Source organism: Scophthalmus maximus, chromosome 4, assembly GCF_022379125.1.
Source record: "Scophthalmus maximus strain ysfricsl-2021 chromosome 4, ASM2237912v1, whole genome shotgun sequence".
Classification (NCBI taxonomy): Eukaryota; Metazoa; Chordata; class Actinopteri; order Pleuronectiformes; family Scophthalmidae; genus Scophthalmus; species Scophthalmus maximus.
In genome coordinates this window covers 26,197,301-26,224,098 of record NC_061518.1, presented here as the reverse complement: position 1 = coordinate 26,224,098, position 26,798 = coordinate 26,197,301, and the positions used below count along the sequence as shown (strand labels likewise).

Below are 26,798 nucleotides of genomic sequence, written 5' to 3'. Positions count from 1 at the left end.
TTTCTGTTTTCTACAATCATTCAACAAGTTTTTAATGATTAATTAACATTGTGAATCACTGCTGTGCTGACAACCACACCTCTATCACCAACTACGGGATCCACTGATATAGCTGCGTATTCGGTCAGTGATTGCGTGTAGTCAGTTTAGTTGATAGACATTCATTTGCACATGTAATGAAAACATCTACAATGAAGACTGATTAAACCGACTTAGTAAATAAATAACAATAATTAATTTTTCAAAAAAACCTTCCAACCTTATTATACATCTATTGCAAAGCACACTGAGAAATCCTCTATCAAAGTCTGAATTTATATCAGTGTTGCTACAAATATCAATGGGATTTTAAATTTTACTTCTGCAACAGAACCCAGAACAACTTGTCCAACTTTTGGGAAAATCAAAAGATTGATAGCAACAAAACTAAACTAAGCAAACAGATTTAGATTCAACCACAACATTAGAGGATATCATTTTGTTCACAATACCTAGAAGTATGTGTCTTTCCATCACTTTATGTGTAGTTTTTTGTGATTTGAGAATAGAAATGAATGACTGTTGCAGATATTGGACAATAAGATGAACTATTGCCTTGTTAGCACCTGAAATGTCTCCATGCTTCTGGTCAATAGTCCCACGTTTGTTTACTCTTCATTTGTTTTTTTTTTACTGGATTCATTTTTTACATATTAGTAAGGACAAACAAGATCCAGCTTGTGACCTTAATTGTGTTGAAGAGTTAAGCCGTGTGAAAATCTATTTCTATTACATTATAGTAGTATATGTTGTGCTCTCATTGTGTCTGTTGTTTAATCTATTCTGACTTGGCAGATTTACTGTCTCAAGAAGCCTTCTCCTTCCCTTTCCACTTCTGATGTAATGGTCCGCTATGACCAGGCGCTTTTGGACCTTTTGAGAAAACTCTCTGTTAACTCATGAACCCTTGGTTAAGACTCTGAACTCTTTTGTCTCTTGTGGACCTTTGTTAAGACTATGAATAGCTTTGTTGCTTGGGGGACTTGATTGTTTGTGTGTCTCTGTTTATGTAAAGTTACTTTCTTGTGAAACATTGTCTTGTTCATCTTCAGTTTGGTATTTCCGAATTTAGTTTGGATTTCATTTCATTTCCTGCTGTGTCTGGTTATCTGTTACTTTACTTTTCTTGTTTTTCCCTGTGATTGTCTGTTCCAGTTTCTAATGTGTCTTACCTCTGTCATATTATCTCTGCCCTCTTCTGTATAAAGTCTTTGTGCCTCCCTTTGTTCTTGTTGGTTCGTCTACTTGGCCATGCTTAGTTGTGTCAGCTCTGCTCTTTAATGCTTCGTTTCCCTAGTGTGTCCATGTTCCTGCGTTTGAGTTTTGGTCATTTTCTCTTTTATAGACTGGAAGTCTGTTTTTTGATACTTTTTGCTTTTTTACTTTTTACCTGCATTTTGGACAACGATGCTGCACTTCATAAACAATGCGTAACAAATTAAACGTGATGAGCACACAGTGGGGCTTGTGTTTAGGTTTGATCATTTGGTTCACTTGTCTCTTTTGACCTGGAGGGCCATCGAGTGAAGTGCTGCCACTGACAACACCGGGGAGGAACCGCCAGAGCAAATACATCTCAAAGTCTCTCTCCCTGTAGGTGTGCTCCGTTCAAAGCGCTGTGAGAGGAGCGACACTTATTATGGTTAGGTCGTGTTCCAGCATCTGAAGGTAATTAGTTGCATGTTTTGTGTATTTTCATCTCGCAGTGCATGAAATTTATTTGATATTGTTAGTTTTTTTTCACATCTTCGTTTCCACTGATCATAGTCAGTACACAGTCTTTGATCGGCAGATGTCCTCTCGTGGAGACAAACACCCGAAGCAGCCATTCTTGTCCTCCTTCTCATGAACTGCATGTCCATTGCCAAGCTTGTGCTCTTCTGCAGCTTCGTCCTCTGTTGCATTGCTCTCTTCCTCCTCTTCCTCTTCATTCTCACTCCTCTCATCTCTGGTCATCTGTGACAAAAAAGATGTAGAAATAAAGTAAATATTGGTGTGAAGAATGGAAAAATGGGGAAAACAGAGGGAGTTGAGCAAATACAACAATAAACTGTTGGATCCAGCAGCCGGAGGCAAAGACACAACATCCCCCTGAAAGCAGATTTGGAACCTGAGTTGCAGCTGAGAACAATGAGCTAGGGTTTTGGGTTGTTGTTTCAGTGAGTGTGTATTTGTGAGACAGTAACGGTGACAATGGAAGTCAGATATTTGCTCCTGGTTCATTACTGTCTAAAATGAAACAAAATCTGTCATTGTAAAGAGGGGCGATATTGTGACAGCTCGTCAGCATGGTTAAAAGAAGCCAATTTGGGCAGTTGGTAGCAACCAACAATGCAACAACCTTGTCAAACCAGGGCTCCAGGTAGACCTGAAGCTCACACGGCTGTGAAAGTTACCTATCATAGGGCATTTTTAGCCATTTGAACAAACTTTTGATGCTGGCCTCTTTTGATGTGGACAGTCCCAGACCCAAATTGTTGGTTACTACAGGAAGTGATGTAGGTTAACCATAATCATTCTGATGAAGATCCTCTAATTTCAAAAAGTCTAATTTGTCTTCTCGGCCCCAAAAATTATGTATTCATGGCATTTACAAGAAAAGATGTTCTAATTCATCCTCTAAGAGGTGATACTTCCTCAGGGCAGACTGGAGGCTACAGTCACTCACTATTGAACGTGATGAGGTGAAATATGTGATAAAAATTGAAGCAAATCAAGTTGACATTGTTATCATTGGCGTGGCTTTCCACCACTGGAGACAGTTCTTAGCAGGGAACGGAATAAAGTTTGATGCTGAATTCACGTCATTTCTGCCAGGTTGGTAAGTAAACATCTGTTATTGCTAACAGTGACTATGCTATCCCAGACCCAAACCCCATCAAAAAAACTTTGGAAATATTGATGAATAACAGGTGATCCTCACTGAGCAGACTAACCTTGCTAAACATGAACTTCCTGATCATGCAGAGGATGAGGTAGGCCCAGAATATGTGCAGACAGAGGAGGACCATCAGCATCACGTTGAAGAAGTAGTAGCCAAAGAAGGCAGGGTAGTGGTGAATGGGGTAAACCCAGGTACAGTGGATGAGCCTGAAAACCATTCAGAACAGAAATAAATGAAAACTTGTAATATCCATCACTGCAACCTGTGTCCTGTGTAATTACATCATGACATGGGTATGAATTATGTTCTATTGTGTTATAATGAGACGTGTTCCTATTACACTAGGTAACATTTGAACTGCAGGTGATGTAGCAGGGATTCGGTGAGCACTTTAAAGGCTAGTCCACCAGGACACACCACACAGCTGCTCCTACAGATCATTTCAGACAGAGAGCAGCTTCCTTTGTTTTCGAACTATGACTCAGTGCCACTGAGGAAGCAGCAGCAGCTGCTCTCTTGATCACGTGGGGTTATTATTAACCACTTGCTAAGCTGATGATAGTTCAACTTTCTCAACTTGCTGTCAAAGCTCACAGTGGGGTAATGGTTACAGAGTGGAAACTGATGGAAGAGCTTATCTCACGTAACTGAATTATTCACCTTGTAAAAACTATCATGTAGCAACAACAGCGTCAAAGTTTTAAATTGTGATTATCCAGCTCCAGCCAATGAATCAATAATGTTCATGATATTATTTGTCTATATTCTAACAATTTCCTCTAGTTTAAGGAACAACCACTACATTTTGAGATTAGAGCCACCCAGAAACAAAATAGTTTGTAATTCTTAATTACTTTAATGAGGAAAAGCAAATGCTAGAAACATCTCTTGTAGTTTGTAATTTGTGTTGATGGTGAATTTACCATCAACACAAATTACAAACTCCAAAATGTCTATGCAGGGTTGTTGGATTAGACTGCATTTGTTTTGGCTCGATTTTTGGCTTGACCTGTTTTGAAATGCCACCAGTAAGGAAGCAATAGAGCTGAGTAGCAGGTATTCTCAGCAAACCCACCAACAAATTAAATTTTCCTTGTTCATGTAAAAGCTAAACTAACAAGTATAAACGGAATTATTAATCCATGATGTTGGAAAAGTCAACTGACATAAAAAAAAGTACATTGTATAATAATAGTAAACTAAAGTTTGAATTGTCATTTAGCAAAGTTGTGCCTAGAAATAAATACATCTATAACACAAACACACATTCACACACACTCACTCACACACACACACACACACACACACACACACACACACTTACCAAAATGGAAAGATGATCAGTCTTGTTACCATAAACACTATGGCAAACAGCACAAACAGAGTATTGCAGGCTTTCTCCCATTTGGCATAGTTAAATAATTTGGCGGACTAAAAGAAAAAGGAGTTCTGTTAACCAACAATATTCTGAAACACATTTTCTGCAGTATATCATACAGTACACACTGGTAAGTATAAACCCTTCATGGTATCATGGTTGATCTAAACCAGCCAGGTAACTGTTTGAACTTAGTTCTCTCTGCCACAAAATTCATGTCCAATGCCAATATTCAGTGTCAGTGCAGATTTGGAGTGTGTCCTTTATGTAGAGAAGCAGAGAGTAAGCGTTTGGAGATTGGAGTGGTGGATGACTATGGCAAGTTTCGTGTAGAAAAAGCTTCAGTACAGTTTACTCATAATACAGGGATGAATCTCTTCTGGTGTATGGTATAAAGTATGCTATCATGTTACGATCACCACATCTACTGCCTTTTAACACAGTCCAAAGTTGCATATATTTTGGTATTATGAATTGATACATGGAAGTGTACATGCTTCCATGATTATGTAGAGGTACCGTGTGTATGTATCATATGACTTCACACACATTTGGAACCATTCATTTATTGTGGGTGAGTAATGTAGAGGCAGAAATGCTACTGTTTTACAATTAATGCTAATATTACTTCACCAACTAGCACTACTATTGGCATTAATAATAATAATAATTATAAAAACTAAAAAAGTGATCTTGTGATCCCTTCAAAGTGGTTGCTTCCATGCTTCCAAGTGGTTGCTTCCAATTTAACATGTTAACTGATTTGAGTGTGTCAACACAGGTTTCATTATGCTGTTATAGAAAATGATGCAGCCATTTAACCTCAAAATAAAAAAAATGTTTTGATGCTAAACTGACATGTAATAGGGAACTGTGCCCTGAACGTCTGCTCTTGCTCTATGTAACTTTGTTGAGTGTATACAATCTCCGACAAGAAGTTTTCTAACTGAATGATAGTCAGTGAGGCACACTGCTGGAATCAGGCCCAGCAAATTCAAGAGTAATGCAGAAAGTTAAAAATATTAAAAGCCACTAGAACCAGCATTTCTCTTTGATATTTAGTGAGGAAACTTATTCTAAATGAAGTTATGTTTGTTATAGAGCAACAGCACTTCTGGTTGGGAAGCCAGGGATCATGAGGACTATACCCCGACATGCAACTTCTGAAACCTGACGGTGTTAAAATCAGATAAAAGAAAAACCACAGCTGCTTGGTATTATTTTCTGTGCGACAGTTTTTGAGCAATGATATTGTTGAAAGAAAAGAATGTAAAAAATGTTGGCACTGAATTTAATCAGGGGTTTTGCAGTGTCATCCAGTATGAGCACGTATCAGTATCAGGTGATAGAGAGTTTAAATCCACGTGTGGCTGTGACTGACCTCCAGGAGAACATCAGAGGCATCATGGACAAGCATGACTAGTGTTCCAACACGAATGTAGTTGGAACACCAGGAAAATGATAAGAGGACCAGCGTGGCCAAGTGGTGAATGATTTGCTCCTTAAAGTCCTGAAGGGGGAAAAAAATAAATCAAAGCAGTCAGCCAACATGGAGAACACAGCACCACTTAGAGTCTACAATATCACTTACATCCCCCTGTATGGAAATGTTGGAATAGGCAGTAATAATTTTTCAATCGGTGAAGTTGCTTTCAAAGTTTGTTGATGTTTTGGCTTTTTAAAATGTGTTTTCTTAAAGTGCAGCACTACAATACATTATAACTAAATGTGTGAAGAGTTTGTTGCCCAAGTGCATGCTGAGGCAGGCGTAGACTGTCGCATCCAACAGAAAGGAGAGATGGAGCTTAAATATCTTTTTATAGATATTATACTATGTATCTTTTGATCGTCTGTCTAGGAAACTGTGTTTTTGGACGATATTTTTTGTTGACCTCGATCTTTGACCAATCAGCTGCCAAGTAATATTCCCACCAAATTTGCCAAGAGGGTCTGGCTGCAGACTGCTGCCGCTGTGGAGCTCCACTCTAGACCGGAAAAACGTGACCTCAACTTCTCTAGACAGCAAACACATGACCTCCACTTCTCTAGACAGCAAACACGTGACTTCCACTTCTCTAGACCGAAACACATGACCTCCATTTTTCTAGACCGAAAGCACGTGACCTCCACCGTTATATCAGGATATTTGTCTAATTAGTTCAGTTGTTAAGACACACTTTTGTAAACATGATGACAGTTATTTGGCATGGTTATTTGTTGCATTGTAACTTGATACTTACATTGGTTTGTTTACAGTTATATATATATATATATATATATATATATATATATATAATGTTTATGTATTGTAATTCATTTGGACAAAAAGTCTGTTAAACACCCCAACAGTAACAGTAATGGCAGGTAACTTCAGCGGCGGTGTGGGACATGGACAAAGAACATCCTTCGGGCAGCCTTGTGTCATTGCTGTTGTTATCATTACTTCATTCCAGTTAAAAACCTTTGTCATCTTACAGCCTGTCACTTTATGTTGATTGCTATTGGCAAATCAATTTTTTTATGTTACATAGCTTGATGAGTGTCTCCGGCCAGACAATGCATGGCACCTGTGTCAGCTTTACTGATTGCTGGGCGGTGCCGTGCCCCCTACAAATACCGATAGGTGAGAACCACTCAGCCCTCTGCTTCCTCTGAGCCGACATTCGGGTTGATGTGGCTGTGCCCTTCCATTTTTCCCCTGCATCCGTGCAGAACATAATAAGTCCACCTGTTTTGCTCCTTTGCAGCACAATCGGCGCGGCTGTGGGTTAGGGGCTTCTTCTGGCCGCAGTTTATTCCCCATGAGGAAGCTGCTCGCATCTATTCTGCCGGTCATCCTTTCTTCACCATAACCAATTTCTGAGTTATTCTGTTGGACAGTGAAGCTGCTGTCCGAGGGGCTGAGCCTCCGTCTTTTTTTCTTTCTTTTTTTTCAAACTGTCAACAAATAACCACACAATAGCTAGTGCACAAAACACACGCCGTCCTTGAGTCAAACATCACTAGCAATGAAGAATACATAATAAAGCAAGAAATTACATAAAATAAAAAAGAGAGAAAGGACGCAAGAGTAAAGAAAAGATCACAATGATAATGATAAAGTCATTAAATACATTAAAAAAAAATTAAATACAGTTCTGTAAAGGTGAAATTGTCGCAATGTACTGCTCCATTTCTATCATTAACAAATTAGGTTTATTGTTTGAATTTACATTGGTGGATGTGGAATTTGGCAATAAATAGGATCAAATTGGTGAGAAAAAAAAATGCTTCGTCATCCTTATTACTGTGATCATAGAAAACAAATAATGTATCTCTATAATAATAAAAAGTAATGCCGGAGAGAATGTTAACTATAAAGGTGTGCCTGCTGTGCTTCGGTGTGAGAACCGTCATCGACCGCCACGCTCTGGCAGGAACTGTTGTTTTGGCTCATGATTATGATTCGGATACAACCATGTGGACTTGGATGCTTCCACCAAATTAGCCTACACTGAGTATCCACGCTATTTGCTCCCACCCTCTTTCCACAACTTTGTTTTGGCTCAGTAGTTAAGTTTAGCTGCACAACATTTTAATGTTTATTCACGTCCGTTATATTTATTTTCCTTTCTTTGATTAATAGGGCTCTTTCCTTTTGATGTATTTAGATCACTGTTAAGACTGGTGTTGTATTTGATTTGAATGTATATGTGGATTGTTACTTTGTGTAATTTTTGCCAGTGTTATACTTTTAGTGATTGGTTTTATTTGTTAAATAGGTCCCGGGTGATGACACGAGCTGCAGCCCAATCCCCTGGTGGTGGTGTCTTTTCACAATTTGTTTGGTGTGCGCTGTCACGGTGGTGTTTTGTTGTTTGGATCCCTCCCCCGCTTGGATTTTCTGCCCCTGTGGTAAGCCCCAGCCCTGTTCCTTATGTGTCCTGTAGTGACTGCTCCAAAGAATTTATTAAGATTTAATGTTTTTAAATCATATTTGATTAAATAAAGATTATATTTTATAGAACCTGATCTCTGTTCAGTGTGTAAACGGACCTGTGTTGCTTTCCTTCTAGTGGTTAAACCCCATTATAATTTCATGGGGCGAAATTCCTCCAGGTGGCGTTGTCGACCTTTTCCCTCCCCTTGCTCCTGCCAAAGTAAGTTTATTTTTGTTCATATACCAACAACTTCCTGGATAGGTTAGTTGCATAGATTGCAAATCGCTAAAACGAAAATCACCCAACTCCAGAGCTTCAGTGGTCTGCAGCCAGACCTTTCTCAAATTTGGTGAAAATCCATCTGCGTTGTTGAATTTTGTGTACACACACGCTCACCTGCTCACATCAGGGTAACAATTTAACATAAGGGTTACAAAAGCAAGCAGTGACTTTATACATGGGTGTTTTTGTTTTAATTTTGGCCTCCAACAACCACAACTCACCTTTCTCTTGACATCAAAGCTCATGCTGAAGAGAAGAGAGCCATAGAAGCTCATTTCCAAGACATAATACCAGTACTGAGACTCCAGCATGGACTGCAGAGAGACAGGGTCAGAAAGAGATGAACAACATGTAACATGAAGCTACAGTGAAGCCGGTCACACAGACTCACAGTTTTTGTCCCTTAGGGCAGCGCTCTTTGTCCAAATACAATTAGCTGAAAGGAACTTAAGAAGAATCTGTTCACTCCACCCATTTTTTTAAAAACCTGATGATGAAGCTACAGGATCAGATGTACTCGGGTTGAATAACATCATAGTGTTTGCAATGAAGGTCCCTTGTTAACAAAAGTGCAGCCAGTACATAAACTAGATTTGTGTTCCAACTCACTACAACACAGATCTGTTTCTCAAAGACGTAGTAAAGACACAATTACAGTGTAAACTCTGTCCTGTTTACACAAAGATATAAAAGCAGGCACTCTGAAGATCCCACCCCAAACATTTCATTAATCAAGAGTGCTTGATTTTTCAGGGACCTATCAAAATATTTCTCAGCAGAATTATTTAAAAACTACAACAGGTTTCCACAAATCTTTGAGATGGGCCAATAAAGAACCCACAACTTTTTGTAAGGATCCAGACAAAGGGGTGATTCCTGGAAGTTTTTATGACTTTCTTTAACATTGTGAGATGGATTGTGGTGATTTCTTTTTTTTTTTTACATATTTTACAATGATACATGTATCTGGCATAATTATGGGACTGATATCAGTAAGTGTGTGCAATTTGGTGCAGTTTGATTTAATTTGAGGGGACTGTTGGGCCTTGACGGAGGTATGCACTCTAGTAAAATTCTATTCTAAACATAGTGTATTGATTTAGACAGGACACACTGAAAGATTTCACCCTAGAGCCAATCAAATGGTTGCTCAGATGAAGTAGAGGAATCAGGAGAGGAGACAGGAGCTTGGCAGAAAGACACTGATGTTAATGTGATGATTATGGTGTATAAGAAAGTGTTCAAACCTGCTTTGGAAAGCCTGTCCACACCTCTCGAGTGTCATAAAACCATTCTTTCTGCAAAATCATGGAGGGAAAATGTTATTTTATTTAACATCAATTATCATCATTAGCTTCATTGAAAATTGCCTCAGATCAGGTCCACAGCCAGAAACATGGGAAACCATTTGATTTGGACTTCACCTTTGAACCACAGATCAAAAAAGTTGTCCTCCCTTCAGATAAAAACCATCTCAAGAATTAAACCTACACTACACCAGTTAGTCATGCCAGTTTATTTTCTCGACTATAAGACTCGACTACTGTAGCGCCCCTCCAATTGGTTCAGGACGCAGCAGCTAGGGTTCTTACTGTGTTTAACAGACATCACCCCAATCCTGGCTTCTCTCAATTATCCCCCTGATTAGAATAGATTTCCAGATTTTATTGATCACATTTAAAGCTTGCCTGGGTCTGGCCTCTAGCTACATAGCAAAAAAGTTGACCCCATGAGCCAGCCTTAGATCCTGAGGTGGGGGACTTCTGGCTGTTCCAAGGTCTAAACATGGCAATGCTTTGAACATCAGGGCCCCTCGACTTTGGAACGACCCGCCTGAAGAGATGAGGCTTGCAGATTCAGTGACTTCTTTTAAATCACTTCTTTAAAAAACACTGTCACAGATATGCATTTATGTGATGTCGCCTTACTATTTTTTTTCATGTTCTATTATTTTTATTCTTTCTTTACTTCATTCATTTTCTTCTGTGATGTTGTCTTTTTGTTGTTCCAATTCTTATTTTAGATTTTATGCTTTTACCATGTCGTTATCACGGTTGGACTGTGACGCTGGTGGGTTCCAGCTACCCCGTCCCTTCTCCTGTGTAAGTGTCCTGTATGGGTGTGTGTCTGTGCTCTCTCACAGTTTAGATATTCATTGCAGTCACCTGTGGAGGCAACCACATGTGGCACTGATCAACATTGCCACCTTGATCAACCCCTGGCTATATATAGACAAGGACCTGACAGGGCCAGATTACAAAACTTGTAATGCAGTAATGAGATTGTCAGCTCCTAAACTTGATGTTTAGTTTTTTTTGTGGCTCTAGTGAAACACTAATTCCACGTCTTCTTCCATGCCTGCAAAAAGCTGGATTGGATCCAGTCTCCCTCTGCACCCTTCCTCCTCCGTAGCCAGCGAGTGTCGACTGGCTTCCCACCTGTGCTGTTCTCCACACCACGTCAGTCCACGAGCCGTGCCAATTTTTATTGCTGTGGATGCATTTATGCGGCCGCATTTTGTTGTGGGTTTTCTTTTAAATGTAGAGTAAAAATGGTGAAGAGCGTGATTTTATGGAAGATAATACAGTGGAGCTAAAACCATAAGGCTGCTAGTGACTTTTAGCTGCTTCAAGTTGCTTTACACTGTAAAAGATTATGTTTCAGGCTGTCACAGAAGCTACTCACATCATATAGAGCTGCGATACCTCCGATAAACGCCAACAGGTAGAAGACAAACCTCCAACTGTAGGAAGCACAGGGACGACATATGTAGACTTTGGCTCTAGGACGTCAAGCATTATTATTTTTATCATAATAAATAGAGAGAGAGGGGGAGGCGGAAGAGAGTGAGAGAGAGTACTGACCAGGCCTCTCTGAACTTCTTCAGGACTCCAGGACAGTCCTGATTGCGTCTTCTTCTGAACCAGCGCTCAACTTGTCTCACTGACAAATAGCTTTTCTTTGACAGCCCATCAATGTCTGCCTGGAAGGTAATAAACACACACAGATGGACACGTGCAGACGAGCAGTAAAATATTAATAGTTTAAATTCAGAGGTAATTTTTGACTCCCAGCAGAAGGAACATCCCTGTGCCTCCAGGTCATACTTTCTTAAAAATAGATGTTCGATGAATGTTGTCAACAGTGAGGTTTGGAAATTAATAAGATTAACCAAAACATAGATTTTCATGTGCTGTGATGTGGCTGCTGATTTTTTAGAATATTTCCATGTGTTGAACTTCTACCCTCAGAATATTTCTTGTCAAATCACGGGATAGATAAATAAACAGCATCTAGACAGTGTGATGGGCATAATGGATTGTACTCAGTGATAAAATTGGAGTGGATTTTGGGCTGACTTGTGGCTGTCGAATAAAAGCAAATTGTAGTAATTGATTCTGGATGATATTAAGTATGTACAGGGAATTCAGCATTGTGTAACGTAAAGCTGGACAGATATATGCTCAGTAACATAACAGACACAAGACAGATGAAGGTAACATTCTTGATATGCAGCTCATAGGTTCTGGAAGAATGGAAATGTGATTTAAAATGTAACGATATAACTATCAGACATTGTGCAGGGAATGAGTTCAAGGATGAAAACTGTTTTGGCTGGATCAACATGCAAAAATGTGTCCTTTGCATTCAATTTAAGAAGAATGGATTTGGGAGCATTTCATACCCTTTCAGATGGCAGCAGACCTCTCTATATTGTGTTATATTATCATACTGCTGGCAACTTTAAAATTAAGAGCCCGCTGGCATTTTGTTTATCAGTCAGACAAGCTGAAGACCTTCTCACCTACACATCTCCTGAAGAACTGAGATGTAAACGTTGCAGGGGTTGTGTTTCCATTGATATTTAAACTTCCACATTGGACATAAATGGATATTTGAGTGGGACTTGGCTTCTGTCTCTACCTGAGCAGGGCTTCTACACTGAGTAGTGTAGTACAGTTCCAGGATGGGGTTGTCCTGTGCTTTCAGATGGACTCTCTGCCTGATCCCAGCGGAGAGAGCAAGTGGTGTTGCTATCCAACTGGAACATAGTAAGTACACACATGGTTTAATTCTAACAACGTCAGTGTCAGTAAAAGACATACAGTTAATGATGACCAGGATGCAGACTCTTTTCTGTGTGTGTGTGTGTGTGTGTGTGTGTGTGTGTGTGTGTGTGTGTGCGCGCAACTCATCAGCTCTGCTCAGTATTTTGCACAATTACAATAAACCTGTTCTTCCTTTCATACCACAACCTGTCTGCCTTGCCTGGTCCGAAACTCACCACCAGCCGCAACAGTTTATTTCCATTGAGCGTAAACAATAAATGTATTCTAAAAAGTCCTTTATTATTTACAATAATTTTGTCACATATTACTATTATTCATGATACTAGTATAAGGAGCTATAGTAGCAGTAGGAGAAGTAGTAACAATATGCATGCTGTATACTGGGTTTTAAGGTGAAGGAACATTAAAGTGGTTTTGAACAGTGTGTTTCAGCCAATTTAGAATAAATTCCTGTACTCATCAATATTCTGGAAATCAAATTCATGTAGATATCTGTAATATTTTGTTCTGACATTCCATTGTCCGTGGAGTAATTGTGAGGAAATCCTGCGTGCATTCGCAAATCAATCGAAATCAAATGATTTGAAAACCAGTGCCTTCACTCTAAAATAACTGTTGTTTATTGGCAATGTTTAATTTTTCCAAGAAAGCGAAGAAGAAAGCATCATAGTGACTGGTGGAGTACAAAGCTCAGGACTGACATCAGAGACTGTGGTTGATGTCTTGTGTACTACATGGGGATTCATGATAGTGGAAAATCATGGTTACAAATGAAAAATGTATGTTTTATGCAATGATATTATACAATAACCTTAACATTATAACTTGGTCTGGTATGACAAGCAGTTTCTGGTCCTTTACAGTGCTGATGTGTGACTAACTTCACATCATAATGTCACTTTATGGTTAGCAAATGTGTATTTTTTTGGTTAATATTGAAAAAGTTAACACGTCCTAGGTCCTGCTTGAATTCAGTGTTAACTTTTAGAAATATTAATTAAGGCCAAGGACAAATATTTTAGGGAGCAATTAAAATATGCTGATAGTGATATTTTGTAGATACAATCAGTAAACATGTTTCTTTGTATAACGTGTAATCCTGGTGACATTGTTTCGTACGAGAAAATGTATTTGCAAATACAGAACCAAATGAGACCTAGTTTGTTGGCTGTAAAATAATTTTCCTCTATCAACGCTGACACAGTTTGCTGTATTAAGGGAGGAAAACTCCAAAATGTATTTTTTTCATCATGTGTCTCTCAGTACCTTCTGACTTTTTAAAACAGCTCAAAAATATATACTATATTACACAGATTAATATGTTTTTTATAAACAGTTAGGTACTGTAGTTTTTTGCAAAATCTCAAAAAAATCCTTATACATACAACATATATTTTGTACTCTGGTGAGTGATTTGGCCAGTGGGAAAGTTTATGTGGGACTGCTCTGTGTGTGTGTGTGTGTGTGTGTGTGTGTGTGTGTGTGTGTGTGTGTACTCGCGTACCTATCCAACAGTGGACTTACGGTCATGCTCTAAAACAAGCTAAAATCATGTCTAAAACCCTCTGGTGAATCTTTTTTATAATTTTTGCCAAGAGGGGACTTGCAGGTGTGTGAGTGTGAAAGTTCATAATCATCACCGACTCACAGGCTGGAGCAGGAATTTGAACGACCCACTCACACACGTCGTTTTTCACAAATCTCTATTGTGTGAATGGCTGCAGCCCGAGGTCGTCTTTCAGACTGCAGAGGGGCTATTAAAAAGTCTCTTCAGACATGATTTGTTCTTATGTTTTTGTAAGAAAATATAAAGGCTCAGCTTTAGTCAACATTATTAATGTATTTTAGCATCTAAAAAAGGAAGAAAAATAGAGAAACAACCAGGATACAATTAGAAATAAAATGATCAGCAGTAAGATCCTTTCATTTCAGTTTTAATTAATTGCTTGAAACTGATTTCACATCAGACTTTGTTCAGTCGCAAAATACTCGCCTGATTGTAACAAAATACAAAGGTTCAGCTTAAGTGGATGGCTTAACCATTTTTAAGCTTGCCATTTTATTAAAATGAAGGGCTACCCAGAAAGCAAGGGAGTAAGACGTACTTTAAAATTTAAAAAAGGAAAAACAAAAGAAAAATCAACAAGGATAAAATTATGAATAAATGTAAGCAGTAAGATTCATTTATCTTCATTTTTAATTAATCACAAAAAAAACGGTTTACTATCAAGGATGTGAATGAAAATTAATAATTTAAGATGTAAGGCTTGCAGGAAAGTCACAAAACTTCCTCAGAAATTGTGTTTACAGTATTTCAACACAGGATCTAAAAAAGTATGAAAGGTGCATAGTGCAGGAGGGTTTGTTATCTCTATTAAAATCCTTTTTGGAGGAAAGAATACAGGTAATGCTGTGATACGCTTTCTTGCCTTTTTTGTATCAACATACAGGCATAATGCTCAACTTAAGGTTGAACCGGTTCATGCTGACAACTGTATTTTGTATTTTATTGTTCACTGTTTAATGACAAAAATCAAAATGTATAATTTTAGCCAGTTTAGGGCAACTGTTTTGAAAATTTCACTTCTGAGTGGACCAATGTGTTCAAGCAAATGAGATAATTGTGGTGAGTGCTGCATCCGAGAAGTGAGTGACTTGGAGCGGGTGAGGGGTGTGAATCTGTGAATCGTTGTTCATCTTTTTTAGGCCTTGATTTGTCTGCAGTGTTGGGGAAGGGTTTCTGTAGCTGATGATGATGGTTAGGTCTTTTCACAGTCCACACTTCTCAAAGCCATGTTGTTGTATCCAGTTCAGACTGAGACATGTCATTCCCCTGTTCCTATATATATATATATATATATATATATATATATATATATATATATATATATATATATATATATATAATGCCACACTCCACGCTAGTAAAGAAACCTGGAATGGACAGCACATTTGTTTCTCAATAGCAAGCATGAAGGGTTGTGGTAAAATAATTAATTTGAATTTGAATTGACCACAGCCATTCCCTGTCTGTGTGACTTTCTCAATGCTTCTGACTTTGTAGAAACACCTTCTTTACCAAAGCAAAAACTGATCAAAATTTGTAACAGCCTATTTACAACGTTCTCATATTTATGTGAGCGTCATGTCAAACCATATAACAGGGGACATGTCATTTTCTGAAGATAAATGGGGGACTTCAGACTCTCTTTTAAATCTTCTTTTTTAATAGTATTAAGTTAAAAACAATGTTTGGTACATAAAGTGCTCTGTGCAGGATCAGGAACTTGTAGAGGATTTAAAATGTTAATGTGCCTGCTGTTTTATGAAAAACTCCACTTCACCATCATATAGTACAACAATGTTTTTGCATCCCAGTTTTTCACACATTGATCTTGATAAGTTGCCATTGGTATAGGTTTGTGTATGATGAATAACACACATCCCTAAATGTATTCAGACAAGAGGAGAGCTGACGTGACCTGAAGGTCCAGCCAGCTGTGGACAGATTCCTACAAGGTGACATATTAGCTCACTCCACACTAGTGTCTAAAGACACATGAAGTGAACTCAACATTTATGTCTGAACAATAAGAATGATGAGTTGTGGTCCTGTGCCTCCAGGTCATACTTTCTTAAAAATAAATGTTCAATGAATGTTGTCAACAGTGAGGTTTGGAAATTAACAAGATTAACCAAAACATAGATTTTCATGTGCTGTGATGTGGCTGCTGATTTTTTAGAATATTTCCATGTGTTGAACTTCTACCCTCAGAATATTTCTTGTTAAATCACGGGATAGATAAATAAACAGCATCTAGACAGTGTGATGGGCATAAAGGATTGTACTCAGTGATAAAATTGGAGTGGAGCCAATCCCTTTAGAGCCTTCCAAGAACGATTTTGGGCTGACTTGTGGCTGTCGAATGAAAGCAATTTGTAGTAATTGATTCTGCAGATATTAAGTATGTACAGGGAATTCAGAATTGTGTAACGTAAAGCTGGACAGATATATGCTTAATAAAATAACAGACACAAGACAGATGAAGGTAACATTCTTGATATGCAGCTCATAGGTTCTGGAAGAATGGAAATGTGATTTAAAATGTAACGGTATAACTATCAGACATTGTGCAGGGAATGAGTTCAAGGATGAAAACTGTTTTGGCTGGATCAACATGCAAAAATGTGTCCTTTGCATTCAATTTAAGAAGAATGGATTTGGGAGCATTTCATACCCTTTCAGATGGCAGCAGACCTGTCTATATTGTGTTATATTATCATACTGCTGGAAACTTTAAAATTAAGAGCCCGCTGGAAGACCTTCTCACCTACATATCTCCTGAAGAACTGTGATGTAGACGTTGCAGGGGTTGTGTTTCCATTGATATTTAAACTTCCACAAGAATGATGAGTTGTGGTCCTTCACCTTACCGTGGTGGAGAGGTTTGTGTCACTATGAACCCAAGCCGGAGCTTGTGCGGGAGTTGGACCACTACCAGTTGGATCTGGTGGGGCTTACCTCTACGCACAGCCTCGGTTCTGGAACTGTACTACTGGATAGGGGTTGGACTCTATTCTTCTCTGGAGTTGCCCAGGGGGAGAGGCGCGGGGCAGGTGTGGGGATACTCACACACCCCCGTCTTAGCGCCGCTGTGTTGGAGTTTATCCCGGTGGACAAAAGGGTCGCCTCCCTTCGCCTTCGGGTGGTGGGGGGAAAAACTCTGACTGTTGTTTGTGCATATGCACCAAACAGTAGTTCAGAGTATTCAGCCTTCTTGGAGACCCTGAATGGAGTCCTGCATGGGGCCCCAGTGAGGGACTCCGTTGTTCTGCTGGTAGACTTCAACGCCCACGCGGGCAATGATGGAGACACCTGGAGAGGCGTGATTGGCAGGAACGGCCGCCCTGATCAGAACCCAAATGGTTGTTTGTTATTAGACGTCTGTGCTAGCCATGGTTTGTCTATAATGAACATGTTCGAACTTAAGGATGCTCATAAGTGTACATGGTACCAGAGCAACCTAGGCCGAAGGTTGATGATCGATTTTGTGATTGTATCATCTGATCTGAGGCCGCATGTTTTGGACACTCGGGTGAAGAGAGGGGCGGAGCCTATCAACTTATCACCATCTGGTGGTGGGGGAAGAATCTGGATAGACCTGGTAAGCCGAATTGTGTAGTGGGGGTGAACTGGGAACGTCTGGAGGAGGCCCCTATCCAGGAGATCTTCAACTCACACCTCCGGCGGAGCTTTTCTGGCATCCCTGTGGAGGTCGGGGGCATTGAACTCGAGTGGGAAATGTTCAAAGCTTCCATTGCTGAAGCTGCGGCAGTGAGCTGTGGTCTCAAGGTCTTAGGTGCCTCAAGGTGCTTCTGGAAAACTATTCGACATCTCAGGAGGGGGAAACGGGGAACCATCCAAGCTGTGTACAGTAAGGATGGGTCACTGTTGACCTCAACTGAGGAGGTAATCGAGCAGTGGAAGGAGCATTTTGATGAACTCCTGAATCCGACTAACAGAGGCAGAGTAGAGGCAGAGCTGGAGGCTGATGGAGGATCATCGTCAATTTCCCTGGCGGAAGTCACTGTGGTAGTCAAACAACTTCACAGTGGCAAAGCCCTGGGGGATGATGAGATCCGCCCAGAAATGTTGAAAGCTCAGGGTGTGGAGGGGCTGTCTTGGTTGACACGTCTCTGCAACATTGCGTGGAAGTCGGGGACAGTGCCAAACGAGTGGCAGACTGGGGTGGTGGTTCACCTTTCAAAAAAGAGAGTGTACCAATTACATATCACACTCCTCAGCCTCCCCGGTAAAATCTACTCCAAGATGCTAGAAAGGAGGGTTTTGCCAATAGTCGAACCTCAGATTGAAGAGGAACAATGTGGATTCAGTCCTGGACGCGCAACCCTTGCAAGGATCCTGGCTCTTTGCAGATGATGTGGTCCTGATGGCACCATCGGTCTGTGACATTCAGCACTCACTGGATCATTTCGCAGCCGAGTGTAAAGCGATTGGGATGAGGATCAGTATCTCTAAATCTGAGGCCATGGTTCTCAGCAGGAAACCGGTGGATTGTTTACTCCATGTAGGGAATGAGCCCTTACCTCAAGTGAAGGAGTTTAAGTACCTCGGGGTCTTGTTTGCGAGTCAGGGGACAATGGAGCGTGAGATTGGCCGGAGAATTGGAGCCGCGGGGGCGGTAATGCACTCGCTTTGCCGCACCTTTTTGACAAAAGGGGAGCTGAGCCGGACGTTAAAGCTCACGATCTACCGGTCAATCATTGTTCCTACCCTCACCTATGGTCATGAAGGATAGGTCGTGACCGAAAAAACGAGATCGCGGGTACAAGCGGCCGAAATGGGTTTTCTTAGAAAGGTGGCTGGTGTCTCCCTTAGAGATAGGGTGAGAAGCTCAGTCATCCGTGAGGAACTCGGAGTAGAGCCGCTGCTCCTTTGTGTAGAAAGGAGCCAATTGAGGTGGTTCGGGCATCTGATAAGGGATGCCCCCTGGGCGCCTCCCCTTGGAGGTGTTCCAGGCATGTCCAGCTGGGAAGAGACCTCGGGGTAGACCCATGACTAGGTGGAGAGATTATATCTCAACACTTCTGGGAACGCCTCGGGATCCCCCAGTCAAAGCTGGTTAATGTGGCCCGGGAAAGGGAAGTTTGGGGTCCCCTACTGAAGCTGATGATTATGATGAGTTGTGGTAATCAACAATCAGGGTAGCCCAATATCGTTCATTATTAGTGGTACATCACAATGTTTCAGCTGGTCCAAGCCAAGCTCATTCAAACTTGCCAGAATTTCCCCATTGTGGGACGAATAAAGGTATATCTTATCTTAACTCCCTATTTACTGTTGGGGAGTATAATGTGTAGTAATGGCTCACCATTTTAATAATTCACAATTAGTCATGTATGTACAATCCACATCTGGAAAGTTACTACACCCATTCTGCTGCGTATCATTTTGAAATGAACGCAGCATTGGTTGTGTGCCTTCCACTATGCAAACTCTCACATATTATGTCATAGTATAGGATGCTTGAGGTTTAATTGAATTTTCATGGGCATGCAGCATAGGTGGCATCTGCTGCCCACCTTACGTCTAAAATCATTCATTTTCATTTGATCATTTAGGCCACAGCAGATTATAAGAGTAATTAAGTTCAGAAAATGGTGATTGTGATATATAGAGCCAGATTTTCTTACATTTCTAATTGCAGAGATAGAGCATGACACAACTTCTTTAACAAAGCAAAAACTGATCAACATTTGTAACAGCTTATTTACAGCGATCTCATATTTTTCTGTCCTAATGTATACATCCATGCAGGGGTGTGAGTGTCATGTCAAACCATATAACAGGGGACTTGTGTAATTTTCTGAAGACAAATGGGGGACTTCAGGCTCTCTTTTAAATCTTCTTTTTTGTTTAATAGCATTAAGTTTAAAATATTGTTTGGCACATAAAGGTGTCTGTGCAGGATCGTGCTGTGCAGCGCTGCGCCGCTTTGCCCCGCTCGCAGCCAGTTATGACATTCCAAAAGAGAACAATGCAATCAAACTGATTTGGACATTGATGCACACTCATGTCGCATTTAATTAAGAAACGGTGTTAGATCATAGGAATGGATCAGCTCCAGACTTTATACTTGATTTAATCACAAATGCCGGCTCTGGACAGATTACTGCAAATTGACACAACATTAGCTCACCACACTAGTTTCCAAAAGTTCACAAAACTGATTATCCTGTCCTGAAAAATCCATGGCACTGAAAACACACCTTCAAACAGGTAGCCCTGTAATAATGGAAATGAAACTCCCTGCCGTGCTGGGCATGTAGGATGTGTGTCCCAGGCGTTACAGGTATTCACATCCCAATTTTGTCAAGTGAAATGATTCTTCAGCATGACCAGTTTAACTTGTTGAAATATTCATCCATCACAGGATGCATGCCTTTAAAGAGGGTTTTATGTATTGAATTTTGTTTTAAAATTTGTGCTCTGAAACAGATAAGATGTTACCGCTTGTATTGTAAATAATGACTGCAGTCCCGTTTGTCTGAAAACAATGACTGACCCCCTTTTAAATGATGTGGCGCTACGCTCACACTGCATGTATGTATAGATTTAGTCAGAAAAAGACATCATCAATGTCAGTAGTTATGCGATAGTTTGACTGAAAATAATGACTTAGTGCAGTAAGCAAAGCCACAAACATACAACTATAACTAAGTCTATTGATCTGATCCACAGTCAGCAGTAGACTAATCTTCATATAACACCTCCCTTAGTTTTTGTAGTTGAAGCATGATTCAAAATCTGCCTAAGAATGGGAGTCGTTTTTTTTCTCTTAACTCCAATTAAGATATAAAGAGCAAATAGAGGTCCTACAAATGACCAACAATAACACAGAAGAATACGAATTCCCCTCAGAGAAAATGAAAATAAGTGCAATAGTGTAATAAGTCTTTAAAATGTAACTTTAAGAATGTGTTTCATATAATTAAAGCCTATTAAAGTCAATGTGTTTGCCAATACTGCAGTCCTTGATATTAGTGGATGAAGAAGTTACATCTTATTTGCAGGTGAAACATTATCAATTCTCGATCTTAAGTGGCCAAGATTTTTTTTGTAATATTTGTATGACAGACATGTTTAAATATTGATGACATTAATGTTAGAGTATCCTTTTTTGAAAGAAACAAAGACAGTCTTTACAGTTCACAAACACTCATTAGGTGAAAGAATGGATGCAGACTGTTCCACTGCAGTATATGAACGTCCCCTCTTTAATATGTAGACATTGCTCAAGGACTCAAGTCCCCTCCCTTGGCAATTTCTTTAAAAACAATTAAAAAGCACATTTGCAGTAATGTTATGGTTAAAGAGCTTAAAAGTAAATATTCTATTCTATATTTGTTACTTAAATATGACCAGAAACAGAACTCCACACTTAGTCAATGTAGCCTTTACATATAATGTCTATAATTTTACAGACTTTTGCATATAATTTAAAAAAACAGAAAACCACTGTAAATTTTTTTAGTTATTTTCCATAAAAATAGATATTTTCTTACAGTGTACACACACATGCTGTGATGTCGTTATTGTGAGGGAGTAAGCGTACTGAGTGTGGATCTTACCTTTCAAACAGGTATCTGATGAGTAAGAAAACAAAGGCGTATGGGACAGTGACATAGAGATCAGAGGCTTTGGCATAGACCCGACCCTCCTTGTCCACCAGGTCAGCCCACGTCAGGTTCACTGGCAGCCAGATTCTGTCCCACCAGAACCACTCATACAGCGTGTCAAACATCCCTGCACCCTGACAAAGCCACCAGGTGCTACAAAACCAAGAAGGGATAAGTAGGTTTGTAGTAACTACCAATGAGCATGGATCACTGTCTTAAGCTGGAGAAGGATTGCAATATGACATGACTGACAATTCTCAAGAAACAATCTGTAAACAGCTATAAACAAATAATGAAAAAAGGGTATCCAAGGAATCAGCCTTTTAACATAGAACTTGTCAAACAAGGTTCACTTCCATCTGGAAATTCAATCATATACAAGAATTTTTACAACGTGTAACAGAAGTACAATGAAATAATTGGCTGTCCTACTGACTCAGCTTACTAAGGATACTAGGCCTCTGTAACCTGGGTTTGATACCTAAAGCAAGAGAAACCTTTGGTGTATGAGTAAAATGTAAATGTCATACACCCATGGCTTTCTCCTTAGCTCTTAGTGCACAGTGCACATGAAACACCCAATTTACAAAATTCCTTTTAGTTAATTATAAATGATTACATGACACTGTGTAATGAAAAAAAGGGTAAATCTATGACCTATTTTATATGTCGGAGGCAGGGTTCCAGAAAGCAGACTGTATAGTCACAGATGCTAAAGTAACTGTAGTTTACATGAATGTCTATTTCCTAAACAAATATTGACCCAGGGATCGCTCCCTTGTTCTCAAGATCAGCGTCCACGCCTTTTAATAACACTATCTCGCTCTCACTCTCTCTCTCTCTCTCTCTCAAACACACACAGAGAGAGAGAGAGACAGGGAGAGAGAGAGAAAGAGAGCGAGAGAGAGAAAGAGAGAGAGAATGAGAGAGAGAGACAGAGAGGGTAAGAGAAAGAACACTACATAAAATCACAATGAAAGCCTGGGTTTCAGCCCAGCAACGTATCACAGTACAGAGCAGTTAATGATGGTGTGTGTGTGTGTTTTCTGTTGGGAGGTTAAATAACATGTAGTATAGAGGCCGTAGACTAGCTCAGGCTGACAAGGAGTCTATTCAGTGTTTTATCAACCGGCATAAGAGGCCTAGTTGTTAAGTCTACCACTCATTCCCAGCACCCCCTGCAACAGGAGAACAAACTGACTGTTATAAGAACCCCTCAGTCAAACACCAGGGAGTCGCTGTCCTATAAAAGCTACTGAGAACCAGGTGGATGGTAGATGTGGTCCAGAATGTCCTCATCAGAAAAAACAAGACTGCACCCACACGTCATTGACTTTTCCTGTCAGGTAAACTCTTTTGGTGATGTGAATAGCTTGTTTGTTCCTAGAAGGGACAGATGTACCCGACTTTCTCCACCATGGTAAAAACAACAACACAACCTGTGGGTGCACACCAGCAGATGGTGTACCGGGCCGTCACTGTCATGGTAACAATAATAAACATGCTGTAAAGGTTGCGGATTGGTCATGGTTTGGTTAAGTTTAGTTAAAAAAAAGGTTAAGGTAAAATTATTGGTCCTCTAAGTTTGGAGGACCTTTGTTGTCATGGTTACAAGACGTAACAGGTTCTCTGATCGGCATGGCATTTCATATGGAATTTGGCATGGATGTGGTAAGGAGAGGGCTGCATGGTGGCATAGTGGTTAGCACTTTCGCCTCACAGCAAGAAGGTTCTGGGTTTGAATCCAGGTTCAAACCAACCGACTGTATGCGTGGGTTCTCTCCGGGTCCTCCGGCTTCCTCGGCATGCAGAATGGGGTTAGGTTAATTGGAGACTCTAAAGTGTCCGTAGGTGTGAATGTGAGAGTGAATGGTTGTTTGTCTCTGTATGTAGCCCTACGATAGAATGGCAATGCCCAATGTTAGCTGGGATTGGCTCCAGCCCCCCTGTGACCCTTAAATGGATAAAGCGGTAGATGATGGATGGTGGTAAAGAGAAGATGTTGGAGGTAAAATGTTGTATTTTCATCTGCATATCACATGCAAGTCAGAGAGGTTGTTACATCCCATTGGCTAATTTGCATTGTTTTACCATGGAGGCTTAAAGGAGAAAATGATATGAAAATGAAACAGAGGGCAAATTGAAATGGAATTTATGTGATTTAAATCTATTCTTTATTCAATTTGTGGATCTAGATATTTATTTCGTATTCATTTAAACTGCAAATATATATTCAGTTTTCATTATTAGGAGGTTTCATTTTCATTTCCATTTGTTTGTCTGTCAGTCTGTCAGAGGGATTACTCAGAAACTACAGAACCTATCTACAGAAAATTTTGTGGAGGGTTGATGGGCTCATTCAATTTTGATTCAGGATAAATGTTTCTCTTTGCTGGGACGCACAATCTGGTTCACACCCCAACACAGTAGGTATTTGTAATGTAATTGTAATTGATTTATTTCAAGTGTCATGCACCAAAATGTGAACAGCCACTGAACTGATTAATGGTATTAAAACAATATAATAATGCATATGTATAATTAATTTGCAAAAAAAATAAAAAATCCATTAAAAAAATTGATCTAATTAATTAGAGTCTATGTGATTAATTAATCTCGAATAATCACATTTTGATCGAATAGCGATATTTGACACAATAAGCAAAGTTTTTCAATTCAAATAAAATTTTCGTTGACGACTGAATCAAGGAATAGACATATACATTAACTTAAACAACAAAAATGTTTATTTTCCTTTTAAACTCAAGCACTTTCAATGTCTTGAAAACATAATTATTATATTCTTTGTTGTGTTTTTTTTAAAACACAACAAAGAACGTTAAAGATGAATTTGGGTGCTAGCATTTTTCATTTCAAATGTTCAGGTGTTTCGATGATCTCATTATCATGAATTACTTTGACTACCACGTTTTTTCAGTGGCTGATCCCGATGTTTCCACTGAGGCTTCACTCATTGACAAAACATGTCCAGTTTGCATGTTATACAGAAAACTCCCTCTCTGAAACCTCCTCTAGCTGACTCAGAACATCAACAGTGAGTTGTTTTGGGCTCTTAAACAAAACCAGGTGTCAAGTGTCCCTTTAGATAAATATAGCTATTATTTAAAAAAACACTATTAATAAATATAAATAGAACAGTATTAAGGAAAAGAGCTTACATGTTTCACTTGGTGGAAATATTCAAGTTAAGTACCAATGAATGTCTGATTTGCCTCAATAAAGCTCAAAGACTTGTTTTTCATGAAATCAGGCTTCGATGACAGTTTAAATACTGTTCTTGACTTGACTGCTAGACGTTGTTTGATGAGTGCGTTGAGTGACTAGTACCTTAATAGAGGTACTTCTCATTCCACCTTCACATAGCTGCTGGCTCTAGAAAGGTTGCCCAGCAATAAAGATCCTTTCAACTGTCAAACTGAGATAGATAATAGTTGTCCATCATCCTAAACCCCCACAACTAATCATAGTCCAATCCATTTGATTTCAAGTCAGCAGACCACACAGCTTGGATGTCACAGTATATATATTTGATCACAGAACAGGGGCTAAATTACTCCTAATTCAGCCATGGAAAGCTATTACAGCCCGAGAGCACACTTTACCAACTGTAGCATATCCTCAGTCCAACTCCCCACAATAGCTGCAGCCTTGTACCTCTAACTCTTATCACAGGTGATAACTTCACCCCAGAATAAAAAAACATACATTCAAGCTTAAAACAAGCAGAGGGCAAATTTATCGTAGTCCAAGGTCACAGGAAGACACAGGCTTACCTTTCCACTGTCAGTGTTACCAAGTAGAGCAGGTAAGGGCAGGTGTTCCCACACTGGCTGACTGCAGCGTTTGTTACGGGAAGTTAACATTGATAGGAAAACCCTCTATTCCCCCACACTGACAAGCAAGAGGGCCACTCTCTCCTTGTTTGGCATTCTTCAGGGTCACACCCATTCCAGCAATAATCACCTGGGAAGGTTCTTTTTTTTCTTCCCTTCAGGAAGTGGAGGTAGGCCAGTGGATTGTCACAACACATAACTGCTTTTTTCTCTCTCCCTGCCCTCAAGTATCAAATAACCTTGTTTGTACTGTGTCCTTGATAGAGTACAAAAGAAAGCTCTCCCACAATGCAAACCTTGCAAAGCCAGTTTTATCAGGAGAGACAAGTGAGTGAAGAAATGATACGTTTCGCAGATTTGACAGAATGATAGATGATGAGATAGCATTGCTAGAGTATTTAGCACATTGACTCCATGGCAAGATATTGCAGCAGAGGACAGCAGTCTCGAGGGGCAACAAAGTAAATCCCCCCCATGGAGACGACACCGGTGGTGATTGTGGTTAATGAATTTCTGATTTGATGGAGAGAAGTCTGTGCAGACTAGGTGAGAGGTGGAGGGTGCGCAGAACAGCAGAATGAGAGGACTAAGGCAGGGAGAGAAATCATGTTTCAAAAGACAGCAGCAAGATGATAGGCTAACAAGGCATTTGTGTTGCAATGCTATTAGATAATATCTTGTCCACCCCAGACATAACAACCATTTGCATAGTAAATTTGCCCCTTCCTGAGGAACGCCCCTTTGGCACTAGGAGATATTCCATAAATAGACTGTTTGAAATCATTGCTGATAATAAAATATAACTAGGCTTTTATTTTATTTTGGGACGTTTAGGCATAAAGACAACTTGGTTTGCAATAGGGAAAGATAGATAGAGAGATAGATAGATAGATAGGTAGATAGATAGATACTTTATTCATCCCAAGCTGGGAAATTCCAGTCAAGATCATGGCTTGATTCAAATAAGTAATTAATTAAAGTTAGAGGAGTTCATCGCTACAGTTGCAATAATAAACACATAGTTCAGGTTATAGAATGATTTTGGTTGAAAAAAGATCAACACTCCATACACCGACTTTGCGGCTGTATAACAATTTTACCTGTATTCCTCCGATGCTTGTCTTAACTACTTCAGCCACTTTGTATCTTGAAAATATTGTTTAGGGGGCA

The 26,798-nt window shown here is 39.7% G+C and overlaps 1 protein-coding gene across 1 annotated transcript; it reads right to left on the bottom strand.

Annotated features, from left to right (window-relative positions):
- Window positions 1–6: 6 nt before the first annotated feature.
- cers3a (ceramide synthase 3a) lies at window positions 7–25,818 on the bottom strand. Its single transcript, XM_035628160.2, has 11 exons — window positions 25,569–25,818; window positions 21,727–21,927; window positions 12,428–12,545; window positions 11,368–11,486; window positions 11,189–11,246; window positions 9,751–9,801; window positions 8,725–8,817; window positions 5,683–5,811; window positions 4,248–4,354; window positions 2,976–3,129; window positions 7–1,995 (listed from the first exon to the last, which is right to left on the bottom strand). The coding sequence occupies exons 2-11, from the start codon at window positions 21,897–21,899 to the stop codon at window positions 1,807–1,809; spliced, it is 1,191 nt and encodes a 396-aa protein (XP_035484053.1). The 5' UTR covers window positions 21,900–21,927; window positions 25,569–25,818; the 3' UTR covers window positions 7–1,806.
- Window positions 25,819–26,798: the final 980 nt, after the last annotated feature.